This window comes from Puma concolor, chromosome B4, assembly GCF_028749965.1.
Source record: "Puma concolor isolate L17-30 chromosome B4, mPumCon1.1.hap2, whole genome shotgun sequence".
NCBI classification, from domain to species: Eukaryota; Metazoa; Chordata; class Mammalia; order Carnivora; family Felidae; genus Puma; species Puma concolor.
Window position 1 is genome coordinate 82,029,467 of NC_141673.1, and position 16,442 is coordinate 82,045,908.

Genomic DNA, 16,442 nt, shown 5'->3' on the forward strand with positions numbered 1-16,442 from the left:
GTCCTAGTGTTAACATCTCAGATCCAATTAACCAGTCATGAAAGTTAAGACTCCCCCTAAATTTTAAGAATACAATGGAAAACACCAACTCTTGATCCCTAAACACTCTAACTTCTTTCCCTGTCCCGGAGTTAGCTCCTCTGTACGTAGTCTACCTGCTGACTGGATTCTATCATGTTAGGTAGCAGCTGGGGTCAGGGAATGACAGAAAGGAAAAAGAGGAAAATATCCAAACAGATTTTTTTTTTTAATTTTTTTTTTTTTTTTTTTTGAGAGAGAGAGAGAGAGAGAGCAAACTGGGGAGGGGCAGAGAGAGAGGGAGACAGAGGACCCAAAGCAGGCTCTGGGCTGACAGCAGAAAGCCCGATCAGGACTCGAAATCATGAACCGTGAGATCATGACCTGAGCCAAAGTCGAACCGCTCAACTGACTGAGCCATCCAGGTGCTCCTCATGCACTTTCAATCATAAGCCAAGTGATTTTGTCATCACACGTCAGATGCCTCTCCAAATAGATTTTCGAAGAAAGCACAAAAGTGACAACTTTGGAGAAATCTGTTTTAAGAGCCCCAGTCTCAATCAAGTGAGAAACATGCTCATATAGGTGACCAACCAGGAGCTTCAGAAGATTAAAACATGAACCAGCTTAGGGATTTCCTTTTGCTGCTGAGGAAGTAACACACACGTCAAGACTTTTCATTATAGTTCCACCTTTCACAGAAAATTTAATTTTGAAAATAGCAATGGAGTAAATCTCATGACATCAAATCTATGTAGGGCTTTCATACAGTGGCTAATATACATAATGTACTTCATATTATGATGGTATGTAGTTGGCTGGAAACAAATGTTTGAAATGAAAATAGAGGGGGAAAAGAACTTAAATGATTTCTTCTCCTCTCTCCTTCTTGGTACCCACTTTCTAATCCAGTATGACAACTCTCCATACTCCAACCAAGGAAAAAAAAATTTGTGAAAAAAGAGATGGCCCTAGGAGAGAAGGAAGTCCTGCAGCTCTTCATATTTCTTTTCTTTTTTTTTTTTTTTAATGTTTACTTTTGAGAGACAGAGACAGAGCCCGAGCGGGTAGGGGCAGAGAGAGGGAGACACAGAATCGAAAGGAGGCTCCAGGCTCTGAGCTGTCAGCACAGAGCGCCACGCGGGGCTCGAACTCAGCAACTGCGAGATCATGACCTGAAGTCAGACACTTAACCCACTGAGCCACCCAGGAGCCCCCTTTTGTCAAATAAATAAATTTCAAATGGATATGCTCTTTCCCCAACAACAAATAAGCAAATAAAAGACCCAGATTAATAAAATAGTACAAAAAACAAAGCAGGTTTAACCACAAAAATGAGTACTTCAAGCTGTAGAATCTATCCCAAGTTTCACTAAAGTTTAGTGAGCTTTATTTAATTGGAATGATTTGTGTGTGGAATAGACCCAAAGTAGAAGGCCAAACTAAATAAACTCTAAAAATCTGTTTTTTTATGATTATATAATGAAAGCATGTTTTCTATACATATTTAAAGACTTACTTATTATATAATAAACAATCAGTGTAACTTAATAATAGCTTTTAAGGGCACCTGGGTGGCTCAGTCGGTTAAATGTTTGACTTCGGCTCAGGTCATGATCTCATGGTTCGTGAGTTCATGGCCCGCATCAGGCTCTGTGCTGGCAGCCCAGGGCCTGGAGCCTGCTTCAGATTCTGTGTCTCCCTCTCTCTCTACCCATCCCCCACTTGTGTTCATTTTCCCTCCCTCTCTCTCCCTCCCTTCCTTCCTCCCTCAGAAATAATAAATGAATAAACTTAATAGCTTTTAGTAAAATGGTACACTTAAACCCATTATTTCCACAACAAAGAAAACCACTATGGATGGACAGAAGGATGGACAGACAGATGAATAGACAGAAGCTCCAAATATCATGAAGGCAAAAGTATTCCTAAAGACTAGTGAAAGGATTAATATTTAATATCAAAACTCTCACAACAAATATTGCCATTTAGCATTTAGTGATAAAAAGTCAATGTACTTAAAGTTAATTCTAAAAAAGAAGCATGGATGAGTGAGAGCATATAGTAATTAACTGTCTTGCCTCACACCTACAAGGAATTTCCACTTGCTCTAGAGATATGTGTATGAGATACACACACACACACACACACACACACACACACACACACACACACACGTACCTATCTGTATATAAAGAGAGGGGGTATCACTTACCTCTGTGTCTCTGAACCTGTCTTCATAGTCCAATCTGTCCTTCTCTACAGCCGTCAGTTTCAGCTTCAAGTTAGAGATTTCAGCCATCAGATCCAACTTCTGAGTCTCTAAGGATGTCCTACTCAGAAGCTCCTATTAGAATTTAAGAGATACATTCAAAAGTTGTTTTATTATCAGTAGTCACATATGGATATGTCTCACAACTGTGAAGTGGTTAACTATCCAGTTGGGAAAGATTAATTACTAAATAGATAAAATTTGAAAAAATTATTTGCTTTAACTTTCATTGAGCAGAACTAAACACACACCGGCTTATTGGGGAGACATACATTATACAGATACATACATACATATATATCATAAGCCTTAAATGCTGCCAAGCCTGATTATAACACCGATGACGACATGTTTGCTGAGCAACAGGCACCGTTCTGACATGTTTTAAGTGGTTCGATCCTCAAAACAACCTTATGAAGTAAAAGCTCCTAAAGGTAACTCATGAATTATCCTCATTCAACAAATAAGGAGGGTGAGGAACAGAGAGATTAAGAACTCTCCTCAAGGAAATGGCAGAGATAAGACTCAAACCAAAACAGTCTCCTTCCAGGGTGTCAGAGTGTACCCTATACATATTATAGGTCCTCTCAAATATGAGCACTGTGTGTGTGTGTGTGTGTGTGTGTGTGTGTGTGTGTGTGTGTGTGTGTCTGTATGTGTACATAAATTACAAGTTGGTTTTTTGGGTGTTTTGTTTTGTTTTGTTTTCAGTTAAAGGTACTTACCTTTTTTCCTAATCATGCACTATATGCTCATGGATGGGCGTTAGGAAACCATATGAAAGCATAAAGAAGAACATTAAAATTATCTACAATCCTATCAGTATTTTATTCCAGACTGTAATTACGTGAAGTTTTAAGACCCCGCTACTCTAGGTTTTTGCTTAAACTATGCCGGTCTAAGTGAGTCATGAGATTTACTGCTGCATCAGAGTGAACACCACACATAAATGTAGCATTTCAAATAGTTGAGCAAGAAAATCGCACCTTGGTGCCAGCTTCTGTACATTACCTGCTGCAGCATTTCTTCTGTGGCGTTCAGCTTCTCCCTGTGCTCTTCAAGACAAAACTCCAAATCTCGAATCTTCTCTCCCTGAGCCTCTACCTGGTCTGTTAACACACTTACCTGTATTGAGAGCAAAATACTGCAATGGATTAGGAAGAATGTGGGTCCCACTGCAAACTTTATTTCTCTAAATAGAAAAAAAACTGGAATGATGTCACTACTCATTTGGTTGTAAAGGAAAAACCTGTGAATTTGTAAGACAGCGGTCCTTTACACTCCTACTTCAGATGCTTGTTGATCTGAGGACTCCAATTTTTAAGGAGGTTGGGGTGATTGGGAATGTGTGATACCTTATATTCATAGGTTAAAATCATTTCATTTTATGCGAGAGGGCATGTTAACAAATCATCTTTTTCGGGGGGTGGGGTGGAAGAGGGAAATAATACTAGAAATTAAGATAGACAATGGAGTTAATGTCTGAAAGAGAAGGACTATTCAGGTTTGGTACTTCACGAAGAATAAAGAAAAGGATCCACAGAACTCAAATTCCATGAGATCTTTCATGATCACATTGTCTACATATGTGTTCCAATCTAGGATGTAACTCAAAGATCCATAAGGAGATACTGGATTAGTCTTTTATCTTCAGTGGTTATTGAAAATCTGAGTCTTTCCCCAACAATCACCAGCCTAGTAAATACACTGCAAATCATTTAGCTCAATACCAAAAATATATACATATATATGTATATATATATATACACACATATATGTATGTATATATATGTGTGTGTGTGTGTGTATATATATATATATATATATGGGTATATATATATATATTTTTTTTTTGTCAAGCATTTAAAACACTACAAAGAAAAGAACTCAAATTTGGCTAATAAACCAGACTCCACTACTCACTTTATGTTTTGTTTGTCTCATGGTATCATTTTTAAAATTGAAAAATTAAACATATTCCAAATAAGAAATATGCATACTTATGAATATATATAGTATATATGAAATTATAATATCTGCTGTATATTTAAAAAATCAGATCAAATAAGATGACAGATCAGATCAGAAAATCAGTTTAGATGACACCGTGCCTGCCATCAGAGGAGCCAAGGCGGATTCTAGGTCACTCTAGACTAGGTAGGCAAACCCTGTTCTCCCACAGTACCCACCTCTCCCTGTTTTGTTCATCAGATGGCCTATGCACTTACTTCTGGTAGCAGTCTGGCTCCTGTAAGCATCTGAATACACCATCCCAATTTAAAATGGTCTTTGTAAATACATCATGAAGAAAGAAGAACATTTTAAAATCACTTGCCTGAAGAACGAGAGATTCTTTATCATTTTCTAAACGGGCTAGCCTTTCTTGATACACCTCTCCATTCCCAGGCAGGTGTCCATTTGTCTGAAAAATAAAATAAAATAAAATAAAATAAAATAAAATAAAATAAAATAAAATAAAATAAAATAAAATAAAATAAAATAACGTGTGTAAGGCTCAACTCTCTTTAAAACTAAACCGCTGTGGGCAAACAAAATTGCATATGTTTTTAATCCAAGGAACCTGAATGGACTTGGGCACAGCTGTTGCTGTCATTAACAGAAAATATGAGATTGCAACTTGGTTCATTTAGCTTAAAATAGGTAAAACAGGCATGTCAGGCATTTAGGCATGTTATCACCAAACTAGACAACTTCTCATCAAGCAGAAAATCATGACCTAAGAGGGGTGGTGGCTACTAATATTTACTGGCAGGTGGATACACACCCAAATCATGCAAAGCTTCACATGTGTGTGATCAGGCACAAAACCCCTATTTCCCCCCAAATGCTCAGTGCCACTAATTCTGGGTGGAGACAGTGGGAATTTCCTGGGACACCCTTCTGTTCTTCCCCTCTCCTCCCCCCAAATTCCAAATCCAGGACTGTAAATGCCTGCTTTACATGGGAGGCAGCGGGGACAGCTCACACAAGCTTCTTCCCTGCTACTCACGTCCAAATCACAGGGCTAGTCTTCCCTCTGTCTTTGAAACCTTTCTTTCTTCCCCTGCAAGCTTTGCAGTCAGTCCACCGTGACTTTCCCTGGCAGCACTGACTAGCCATCCTCATCAGCAACTCACCAATTTCCATCCTGACTTCATTAACTTCTTGTGAGATTGCTTGGTCCTACAATGATGCCCAGCTCCTCCTGCCAGAGCCTGTAAATGGGCATCCTACAACCAGAGCACTTGGCCCAGGGCTCTGCTTAGATTAGTGCTCACTGTCTTCCCCTCCCTCTGGCACCCATGTCTTTTCTTATCAGATTCAGATGTTTATGCGTGGCATAAATGCCAAAGGAAGTATAGATTGGGGAAGCAAGTCACATTTTTTTTCTCATCAGTCTCATATATGAAAGTCATTAAAGAGGCACATGAAAAGGCTTGCAGAGAACAGACAACATAAAAACATCATTTTGAAATACAGTATATGTGGTACGTCCCTTGTTATCTCATTTAAATACCTCATAACCATATAATATGTAATCCCAATAGAATTTCTTGATTCCTCATTGAAGTACAACAGAAAGAAAAGCCACTGGAGCTCAAATTGGTTAGATGGGGCCATCCAGAGTTCAATCAAAAAAGCAAATGACTTCAGATTTAGAATCAGAGAAAATACAAACTACAGCCTAACCACCCGGGACCCGGCTAATGTGACATCCATTATTTTCCAGAATTAATTGGTACTATTATTCTACCTTCCCAAATAATGTAGTTTCCAGTACAAATTGTGGGGATAACAAAAGCCATCTGTTGAGGAGAACACACACACACACACACACACACACACACACACACACACACACACACACACAGAGGAGCTTTCATAAAAAACGAAATTTCAAGATGTTGCTTCTAAAAACTTAGATGCACTGGATATATTTCCCATGAGGCAACTAAAGAATCAGAAGCTAATTTAATAAGCCTACAATGTGTATTTAGAATGGATAAAATTTTTAATATCAACTGCTGGACCACATACCTGCACAATTACCACAGCATAATTCTGTTCATATTGTAAACTGAAGGACCCAGAATTAAATTACAAGTACTATGAAGAGTCAGATGGAATAGCCTGGAAGACTTTCAACCCTGGGGACCACCGTGAAAATGAAATTTATGTAACTTTTTTTTTTTTAGCGTTTACTTATTTTGAGAGAGAGAGCACATGCATGTGTGCATGCATGTGAGCAGGGGAGGGGCAGAGAGGGGGTAGAGAGAGAGAATCCTCGGTGGGCTCCATACTGTCAGTGAGGAGCCCAACACAGGGCTCAATCTTACGAACCCTAAGATCATGGTCTGAGACAAAATCAAGAGTCAGATGCTTAAGTGACTGAGCCACTCAGGTGCCCCAAAATTTATGTAATTTCTTGAGGACATTTTTTGGAAAAGAGCCAGGATGTATATAATACATGTCCTCAATCTAAGGAAGTACTCAGACTGGCCCTGTATAGCTTTAAATTCCTCGTTCTGATTATGAACACTAGCAGGCAACTGCTTTTAAAGCCCCACGCAAGCAAATCTTTATAAACTGATACATTTCATTAGATGGACAAAAAAAAAAAAAAAAAAAGGTTTCTGTTCAATGAGGACAAAAAGCAAAAGTCATTATTCCTTCTGACTGAAGGAAATTATAGAAAGATTAGAAGTGTTTCTATAGCAAGTCCTACAAATGTTTTGTGAAGCTACTACATATGATATGGAAAGGAGAAGTTCCAAAATCAGTATCACAAAATTATCTTAAAATCACAATACTAGGGGCACCTGGGTGGCTCAGTTGGTTAAGCGACTCTTAATTTCGGCTCAGGTCATGATCCCCCAGTTTGTGGGACTGAGTCCTGCCTCAGGCTCTGCACTGGCAGCGGAGACTGCTTGGGATTCTCTTTCCCTCTCTGCCCCTCTCCCACTCCTCCCTCTCTCCCTCTCCCTCTCCCTCTCTCTCAAAATAAATAAACTTAAAAAAAATTAAATTACTAAAAATTGACTCACAATGAACACTCACACTTCTCAAGACTACTGATATTTATGAGTGTTCATAATGTTTGAGTAATCAAAAAAAAAACATTAAAAGTCACTATAGCAAAATGAAGCAAAAGTTAAGAGCCACCAATGGAGTAGTTGCATAATTTTAAAGTCCTGTGTTGATCTATTCAAGTAGGTAAAGGTCTATTTTGTTCACACATTTATTTATATTTCTGCCAATTTTGTTACCTTTGCCTTATAAATGTTAGAGGTAAATTGCATTGGGCAAATATCCTACCACCTCTTTTTTCCCTCCGACTCTCATGCTCTGCCTACCAGACCACTCAAAAGCCAAACATGGCATGCTCTCTCACACACTAATTCTGTTCCTTCTGCATGGACAGTATTTCCCACCCTTTCCTCATTCTTTAAAGTCCAGTTCAATTAGAGCTTCGTCTGTCAAGTCTTCCTTGAATTACCTGTTCACTCACATGCCAGTTACAACATCCGGATGAACCCTCACCACAGCAGGCATCATACTGAATGGACTAGGTTATACTTGGCTACACATACGTCCCTCTCTTCCAACAAACTGCATTCTTTGTGAGTATGTCTGTCTTTGCATCTGACATACAATGAGCACGAACCAAATGAGCTGAATGAACAATGAGGGGTGTTCGATAAACATCCGATGAATGAAAGATGAATGAACGCTTGGTTTTAACTTGGCTTTCTTACATCTCAGCAAGTCTTTCATTCATGTTTCCCTACAACCTGGTATGTCCTCCATGGTCAACTTCAAGTCTGTATTGTCTCTTCCTACCATGTTTAGGTGTTCCCAGAGCCTTTTTACTGGACTTTAGTAATTGAGACTATCTTGCATGAACCCCCTTATGTAATGTGTTCTCCAAAGCATAATGTATATACTGCCTCCAACATCTTTCCTTTCTTTCCCCCTGCCAATCTTGGGGGAATTGAGTCTTAACTCCTTCTAAAAGCTCATCATTGGGGCACTTAGGTGGCTCAGTTGGTTAAACATCTGACTTCGGCTCAGGTCATGATCTCACGGTTTGTGGGTTCGAGCCCCATGTCAGGTTCTGTGGTAAGAGCTCAGAGCCTCGAGCCTGCTTCATATTCTGTGTCTCCCTCTCTCTGCCCCTCCCCCACTCATGCACGTGTTCACTCTCTCTCTCTCCCTCTCTCTCAAAAATAAACATTTTTAAAAAAACTTTTAAAAAAAGCTCATTATTCCACATATACTTTGGAACCTTAATTTCCTGCTTCTCTGAGACTCACAATGATCACCTCTATCCTTACCATTCTCAATTTCTTCCTCTTAATGAACTATCTTCCATTCTCCTTCTCCAACATCTACCCCAAGGCTTTGTGTCCACCACTCTACTCACCTCCCCATTCCTTTTTGCCTCTACAAATCCATCTTTCAAAGTTCCTACCAATCCAGTTCCTACCCCCTCATATTGTGCCATATTCTCTTCTCCCCCTCCACAGGCTTCCCTTCTGTGTCTGGTCTTGTCCTTCACAATTTAGCTTTTCATCATATTCTGCCATGGATAGTTTATTAGTGATTTTATGACAGCTGGTCACTTATTCTTCGTAACAGTCCCTCAGTGCAAAAATGTCGTACATTTCTTTTGATTCTCCCAAGATTCTTATAAAATCATGAGCACATGGGGCACCTGGGTAGCTCAGTCAGTTAAGCGTCTGACTTTGGCTCAGGTCATGATCTCATGGTTCATGAGTTTGAGCCCCACATTGGGCTCTGTGCTGACAGCTCAGAGCCTGGAGCCTGCTTCGGGTTCTGTGTCTCCCTCTCTCTCTGCCCCTCCCCTGCTCATACTCTCTCTCTCTCTCTCAAAAAGTAAATAATAAAACATTTCTTTAAATTTTTTTATTACTTTTTTTTTTTCAACGTTTATTTATTTTTTTTGGGACAGAGAGAGACAGAGCATGAACGGGGGAGGGGCAGAGAGAGAGGGAGACACAGAATCGGAAACAGGCTCCAGGCTCTGAGCCATCAGCCCAGAGCCTGACGCGGGGCTCGAACCCACAGACCGCGAGATCGTGACCTGGCTGAAGTCGGACGCTTAACCGACTGCGCCACCCAGGCGCCCCTAAATTTTTTTATTTCTTAAAATTTACATCCAAATTAGTTAGCATATAATAAAACATTTTTTAAAAATTAAAAAAAATGTAGCATATAATTAAAAACATATTTAGTATAAACTCCTGTTGAGTCAATTGGGCATCCAGAGCATCGAACACCAGCCCAAATTACCTTACTCAAAATCCCAGAGATGCCTTCAGAATAACTCTTTCTACTTTAACTCATGATGCAACCCTTTACTGACTACATTTAGTCCACCAGAAAGTTTAAGTCAAACTTGGAATCAACGTGGGGGTTTCAATACCATATCCAGCTAGCAGTGCATGTGGAGGTGGGTGTGGGACACTCGGGAGGGAAGGGCAAGGGATCCAGCGGGACTGTAATAAGGATACTTTAATCAAGGAACTCATGGTGTTTGCCAGATTTTCCTGGCATGATGAGGGGAAAATGTCTGAAAAGTTCTATTTCTTACGGAATTATGAGATCTTAGAGTTAGTCAGGAACCACACCTGGGAATATGAATTGCCCGAATTCACATGGCAGGTGCTACAAATAACATAAGAGTCACAATATACCTCACCCATCACCACCTAAATAGAAGTTCCTCTTTCTAGTATTAATTTCCTTTTTTAAAAAAGTTTATTTATTTTGAGTGAGTGAGAAGGAGACAGAGCACAAGCAGGGGAGGGGCAGAGAGAGAATCCCAAGCAGGCCCGTGCTGTAGGCTCAGAGTCCAATGTGGGGCTCAAACTCACAGACCTGAGATCATGAGATCATGATCTGAGCTGAAATCAAGAGTCAGACACTGAACTGACTGAGCCACCCAGGCACCCCTAATTTCCTTTTAATTATCAAATATACACACAATCAAGTATAAAGATATAATAAATGTTAGCATCTTGTCTCATGTGCGTCCCTTTCAAAAAATGTTTTATTATACAAAATTCTCAATATATATATAAAAATAGAGACTAGCATGATGAAACTTTATATGCCCATCACACAGTACCAACAGGTATTATTTCAAAGTAGACAAGAACATTTTGCCCATTATTTTTCTGAAAGCATCATACTGTGTTTTCCTTTGATTTTCTTAGTTCTGTTGGTTTGCATTAGTCTACAGTTGTCTCCCTTTTCTCCCCAAACTTCATTTTGCTTTGTTCTTTCCTAAGCTCTGTTGTCCTGTCTAAATCCAAAATCAACACGCAAGTAGTGATTTGCCACAATTATAGTTACTTACGTTGTAGCACAGAATTCATTTTGAATATAACATTCCCAAAACACAATGGGGAGTAGCTAAATTAAAATGGGGAAAAGAACATCGGCTCTACTTTATAAGGACAACAAATGTTAAGAAATAGATTAGTACTATAACATACACACACGCAGCAGCCCCCCTCCAACATATACATACTATCCATCGAGGTCAACATACTTACTTTGAAAATTAGTTTTAAAAACTGCCATACAGTTTTTTATTTCATGATTACATTTTTAAAAATTCAGTATCAAAGAGTACCTAGGTGGCTCATTCAGTCGAGCGTCGACTTCAGCTCAGGTCATGATCTCACAGTTCATGGGTTCAAGCCCCGCATCAGGCTCTCTGCTGTCAGTACAGAGCCTGGAACCTACTTCGGATCCTCTGTCTCCCTCTTTCTGCCCCTCCCTCTCTCTCTCTCTCTCTCTCTCTCTCTCTCTCACTCAAAAATAAACATTTAAAAAAAAATTCAGGATCAAGAAAGAAAAAGGAAGGCACAGCCCACTAAAGCTCTTCTAATTAAATGTTATCTCCAGCTACCAAAGGAAACATCTCACACAAGGGCCTCATGCCTCCTAATCAGTTACATGCAGACATTCTCTACTGCTGCATGCATACATTCATTGCCTGCTCTCTACTAGACACTCTCGTAGAATAGACTGAGAAAGACGTGAAAGCCATGAACATCACAGTCAACGTTTCACCGGGGTTCAACAGCACAAGAAGGCATCTCCCACACTACCGTCCATAGAATCAAAGAATATGATATCAACAACGTTAGAAATCATGCCACCAGGCTGCAGGACTCTGCTCCCTTTCCTCTCACCAAGTATGATCGAATGAGGGTGGTGAGGCTTCATCCTTGTGCTGTAATTATCTCGGGGCAACACCACTGCCATTCGGGGCCACTGGAGCATCCCGTCTGGTTGGCTGGTGCCCCTTTTACTATCTACTGTACCTCTGACTTGGTCAGTCTTGAAACATTCCATCTATTTTTCCCTCTGAAGATTCTGTTGTGGCTCTAAAAAGGAAATATGATGCCAAGGCAATAGGGACAACCTCTTCGGAAAGCCCTCTCTTCCAAAATCTCATCTCTGCTCAAAAAGGAAACCAAAGGGAGAAATCAATCTCATATACACTTCATCACACCCAAAAAGCCCAATCATGACCCTCTTCCAGGAAAGACATCAGTTTATTCAGTGTTGTCAGGAAGTTCATCAAAGACAGAAGCTCAGAATAAGCCTGAATACACTCTGTACTTTCCAAGACTGCAGATGTGGTCAAAAATCAGACTACGGCTTTTATTTCTACGTTTTAATTTTCTCAGTACTTGTCTTCCAGAGACAAAACATCTTCTTAACTAGACAGCCAACTGGAGCAAAATCGAGTGCTCTGGGGTGAGACGAACCACAGCGGTAGGCCAGCTTCTAAGATCCACGACTCCAAAAACAGAGCTACATCTCAAATACTTGCAAGAACAGCAGATGCCAAGCGCTTTCATCTGCTGTTCTCATTAGAAACATCTGGAGGGAGCCTCCCTTGAAGTATCTGGGTATCTCTGTTGCCAAAATATCAAGTGCCAAGATACACTGGCTAGCCCATGATGCAGCTAATGCATGCACAGCTCCTTATTTGTGCAGCCACGGCCAGCACAGGGTGAGTGAGATGGATTTCTTTAGTGTCTTCCGAAAGATTCTTTTAGACACCTCACTTGAGTAGGGAAGACGGGCACTGGCCCTTCCTCACTTTGTTTTCATGTGCACCACTATGCTCAAAGTAGGGAGAGGGGTTTATGTGGAGACTACATTATCCCGGTCCCAAGAATATGCCAAAGCCCTCTGAGTTACAGAAGGATGAAGAATAGAAGATGAAGGCCTAGAAGCTAAGGCCCAGCTCCTATTCTAGTAGAAGAATTATTCATTCATTCATTCAACATTATTCATTCATTTATTCAACATTTGCTGAAAGCCAGCTATGTGACCGGATGCAGATACAGCAAGAGAATCTTCTACTTTGAGAAGGGCTAACACGAGATGAAGAAAAAATACTGTCCCTATTTTCCTTGCCACTTCCTCTTTCTTTGCTCACTTTCATGAAATAACAGACAAGTCTCTTTCCATTCAATCCTAACCAACATCGGTGGCCAGGGTTTTCATTCAAAGTGCATCTCTCACTTATCACACTGCACTGGCTTCCTTCAAGAATTCTGCTGACTCGGTCCACTTGCTTTCCTGTGCCTGTGGACACTTTTCATGGGAGTTTATCAGAAACCTGGGACCAGAGCGGAAGAGCAGCTTTAACTTTAGCTAGGATGTCTCAGCGAGATGCTGCATAACTCAGAGAATTGTGACCATGTACCGAATACAATCTGAATGCACCTTGTTTACCAAGGCTTGAAAAAACATCCCCCAGAGGCACACATGAAAAGACAAGCTGGCCAGAGAGCAGCGGGGGATCCAAGGATGGCAGCGTTGCAATGGGTCACGGAGCTGAGCATCAGGAACCTGGGGAGAACAGCCAGCAGCCCTGGACAGAACATGCCCCACATCTGAACTCTTTAAATAATGTGTGTTTTTATTTACTTCTTTTATTTTTTTTTTAATTCATTTTGAGACAGAAACAGTGTGAGTGGGGGAAGGGCAGAGAGAGAGAGACAGAAAGAGAGAAAGAGAAAGAGAAAGAGAAAGAGGGAGACAATCCCAAGCAGGCTACGTGCCACCTCCAGCACAGAGACCAACGTGGGGCTCGAAACTCACGAAACTAGGAGATCATGACCTGAGCCGAAACCAAGAGTCAGAGCCTTAAACGACTGAGCCACCCAGGTACCCCCACGAGTGTTTCTATTTTTCTGAAACCGGTTACACAAATTTTCTTAAAAGGTACACTCAGAATTAATACTGCCTTTTTTTAAATGTAGGATTAAGACAGAAACGTACTGCGGTGATTTCTCAGGTCAGAAGCAGTGCACTTCTCCTTACTTATCTCATGGGCCATGACGCCTGACTTGGAGTTCTGCCAGCCACATTTTCACTAGCTTTGTTGAAAACTACATTTTTGTAATTTCTGCTGATTTTGAGAATGCCTCCTATTAAAACTGTCAAATAACCAGACACTTTTGGGACTGCATGACCTGATCAAGGTCACGATCCTCAACTGTGTCTACTGAAGAAAGCACTATAAGAATTCTCTCGGCAACTCACTGAGTTAGACCTAAAGTAAACAGAAACTAATTGCTTGGCTCAAACAGTTCGACATATTTTTTCTGTTTGCCCTCTTAAACTTGGAGCTTGATAAAGCATGTCATTCTCCATCAATATTTGTATTAACGTGATAATGTTTCACAATCAAAACAGAGAATTCTACCTCAGTAATTGAACAAACACGGCATATTCAATAGATTTGTTTTTTACCACAGAGAGGAACTTCTGAGTCTTAAAAGAAAATTTTTCATGTTTAGAAGGCTACAGCTATAGCTATTTTCTTGAAACAAATTCATTCTTATGGATTTAACATCCCTTCATCAGTAACAAACTACTAGTGTTACTATTTTCTCTTTTTTCTTATCCAGCTTCTGATCATATGAAACAATTAAATAGGTGGTAGAAATTAGCAGAAAAGGAATAACCAGCATCCTACAGGAAACCAGGGGGTCTCCCTGGCCCAGGCAAAGTAATAATTAGAAGTGCCAATGCCCAGTTGCACTGAGAACATTAGTATTACTCTTCAGTATGTGGACTCCCAAGTTGGCTATCATTAAACCTAAATGAAATCTTAATCATGTAACCAGTAATAAGTGCTTCTAAAATATTGTGGAAGCTTCTCCACAGTCTGTACTTCTGTCAGAGAGATGTCTGTACTTCTGTCAAAAAAGTGAACCACAGGGGTGCCTAGGTGGCTCAGTTGGTTAAGCATCCAACTTTGGCTCAGGTCAGGATCTTACCATTCATGAGTTCGAGCCCCACATCAGGCTCTGTGCTGACAGCTCAGAGCCTAGAGCCTGCTGCAGATTCGGCCTCCTCTCTGCCCCTCCCCCTCTCGCTCACTCACTTTCTCTCTCTCTCTCCCTCTCCCCGCCCCCCCCCAAAAAAAGTGAATTATGTATGAGTAATGTGTAACCTAACTCCCCTAGTAATTGGAGCCAACCCTCTCTTGGCCTCTTTGCAAAGGGACCCCGTGGTTTTCCCTCTACTCCCTACAATCCACTCCGCGGTATTACCTTTTTTGACTAATCACCCACCAGGTTCACTGACAAGCACTCATAAATTAATTCAAGGGACTCACAACCCTATGTGGCAGAAACTATCATTCCCTCATTTTACAAATGAGGAAACTGACACAAACAGCTTAAAAAAAATTTCCTCAAATCATACAAGCTTCTAAGGGTCAGAGCCAAAATAAAAATTCAGATCTATGGTCTCCAGCACCAGCATCTGTAAATGCCAAAATACCATCCAACCCCCAATTTTATCACCCTATTAATGTTTTTATTTTTGGTTGTAGTACAATACACACATAAAATGTATCATTTTTACCATTTTTAAGTGTATAACCTACAAAATGAACACATTTCTTGTCTTCTCCTTTGAGTATTTTTAGCGGTATTCTTTAGGTTTTATTTGTTCAACACATATTAACACCATGGTATTTACCATTGTGTTCAGGGAAAGGGACGTCGGCCACACCACCAGCTTTTGAGACGGATGCCTAGAAAGAGGCCTCATTGTTCAAATGAATAAGAGCACCATTTAAAGTCCAATTCTACAGTTTAACTCGAGCACAAGCACTGAAATGACCACCTCACACCACTAGATGGCACTTCATATCAAATACTGCTACAGAGCTCGGCTGCTTTTGGAGGCGTCTATGCACCCTACTTCCTATTTAGAACTGCTGCTACTGGGTCCTTTAACAGTGAACTTCCCATTATTACTGAGAAAGCATCTATCACACGCAAGGTTTTTTCCCTTATAGGACTCTTTGTTTTAGGCCACGGCATGTCATCCAAGCAAAATTTGAAAGCTAGCCCACATTTATGGGCAAAATCAGGAGGTGAACTCCTGGGACCCGTGAAATGTACACTAACAGTACTTTTTAAAAAATTACCCTAAAAGAGAATTAGGATCCATTAAGGGATAAAACCACAGCAAACCTGCTGCCCTATACTTTTTTTTTTTCGTGTTCGAATCCACTATTTTATGTTCTAAATTTTGAAATAAGCAACAAAAGACTCACCGCATGGGACTTGTAACGTGCAGACACCTACCATTTGACTCTGAAGCCATTCGACGAGTGTTTCCGCTGTTGAATCTGGGATCTGGCACCTCAAACCTTCCTTCTCATCTGTGTCCATCATCTCTAACAACCCACGCAGGTCTTCTACAAGGTGCAGAGCTCGCAGGCTTCCCATGAATGGGGAGGTGGGAGACTGGCAATCAAAAATTCCATTGGAATATTCCAAGGCCTTAGAACCTAGGTTAAAAAAAAAAAAAAAAAATCACAGAGAGCAACAGGATTTATCTAAACAGGATTTAGATAATAGACCAAAGCAAGTCAGGTCACAGTGAGGAATAATCAAAACAAGCAACAAGAAAAAGAAAATAATTCAGTCATGAAAATCTTTCCAAGTCATAGATTCTTGGTACAAAAATAAAACCATATAATTGATGGTAAATATCAATCATCAAATACCTAATAGAGAGGCCAATTGTGTAGTATGGTAAGAATGTGATGGGCTTTGGTGAAGGATGTGCT

General features: G+C 40.4%; 1 protein-coding gene across 12 annotated transcripts in view; it reads right to left on the bottom strand.

Moving 5' to 3' along the window:
• Positions 1 to 16,442, bottom strand: part of PPFIBP1 (PPFIB scaffold protein 1) — a 173,461-nt gene that overhangs the window by 42,579 nt on the left and 114,440 nt on the right. For all 12 annotated transcript variants that reach the window (XM_086713770.1, XM_086713768.1, XM_086713766.1 and 9 more), the window contains 4 exons: positions 15,955 to 16,160; positions 4,626 to 4,712; positions 3,302 to 3,415; positions 2,234 to 2,365 (listed from right to left, as the gene is read on the bottom strand). In XM_086713770.1, the coding sequence (XP_086569896.1) occupies positions 2,234 to 2,365; positions 3,302 to 3,415; positions 4,626 to 4,712; positions 15,955 to 16,160 (539 nt within the window). The remainder of the gene's footprint in view (positions 1 to 2,233; positions 2,366 to 3,301; positions 3,416 to 4,625; positions 4,713 to 15,954; positions 16,161 to 16,442) is intronic.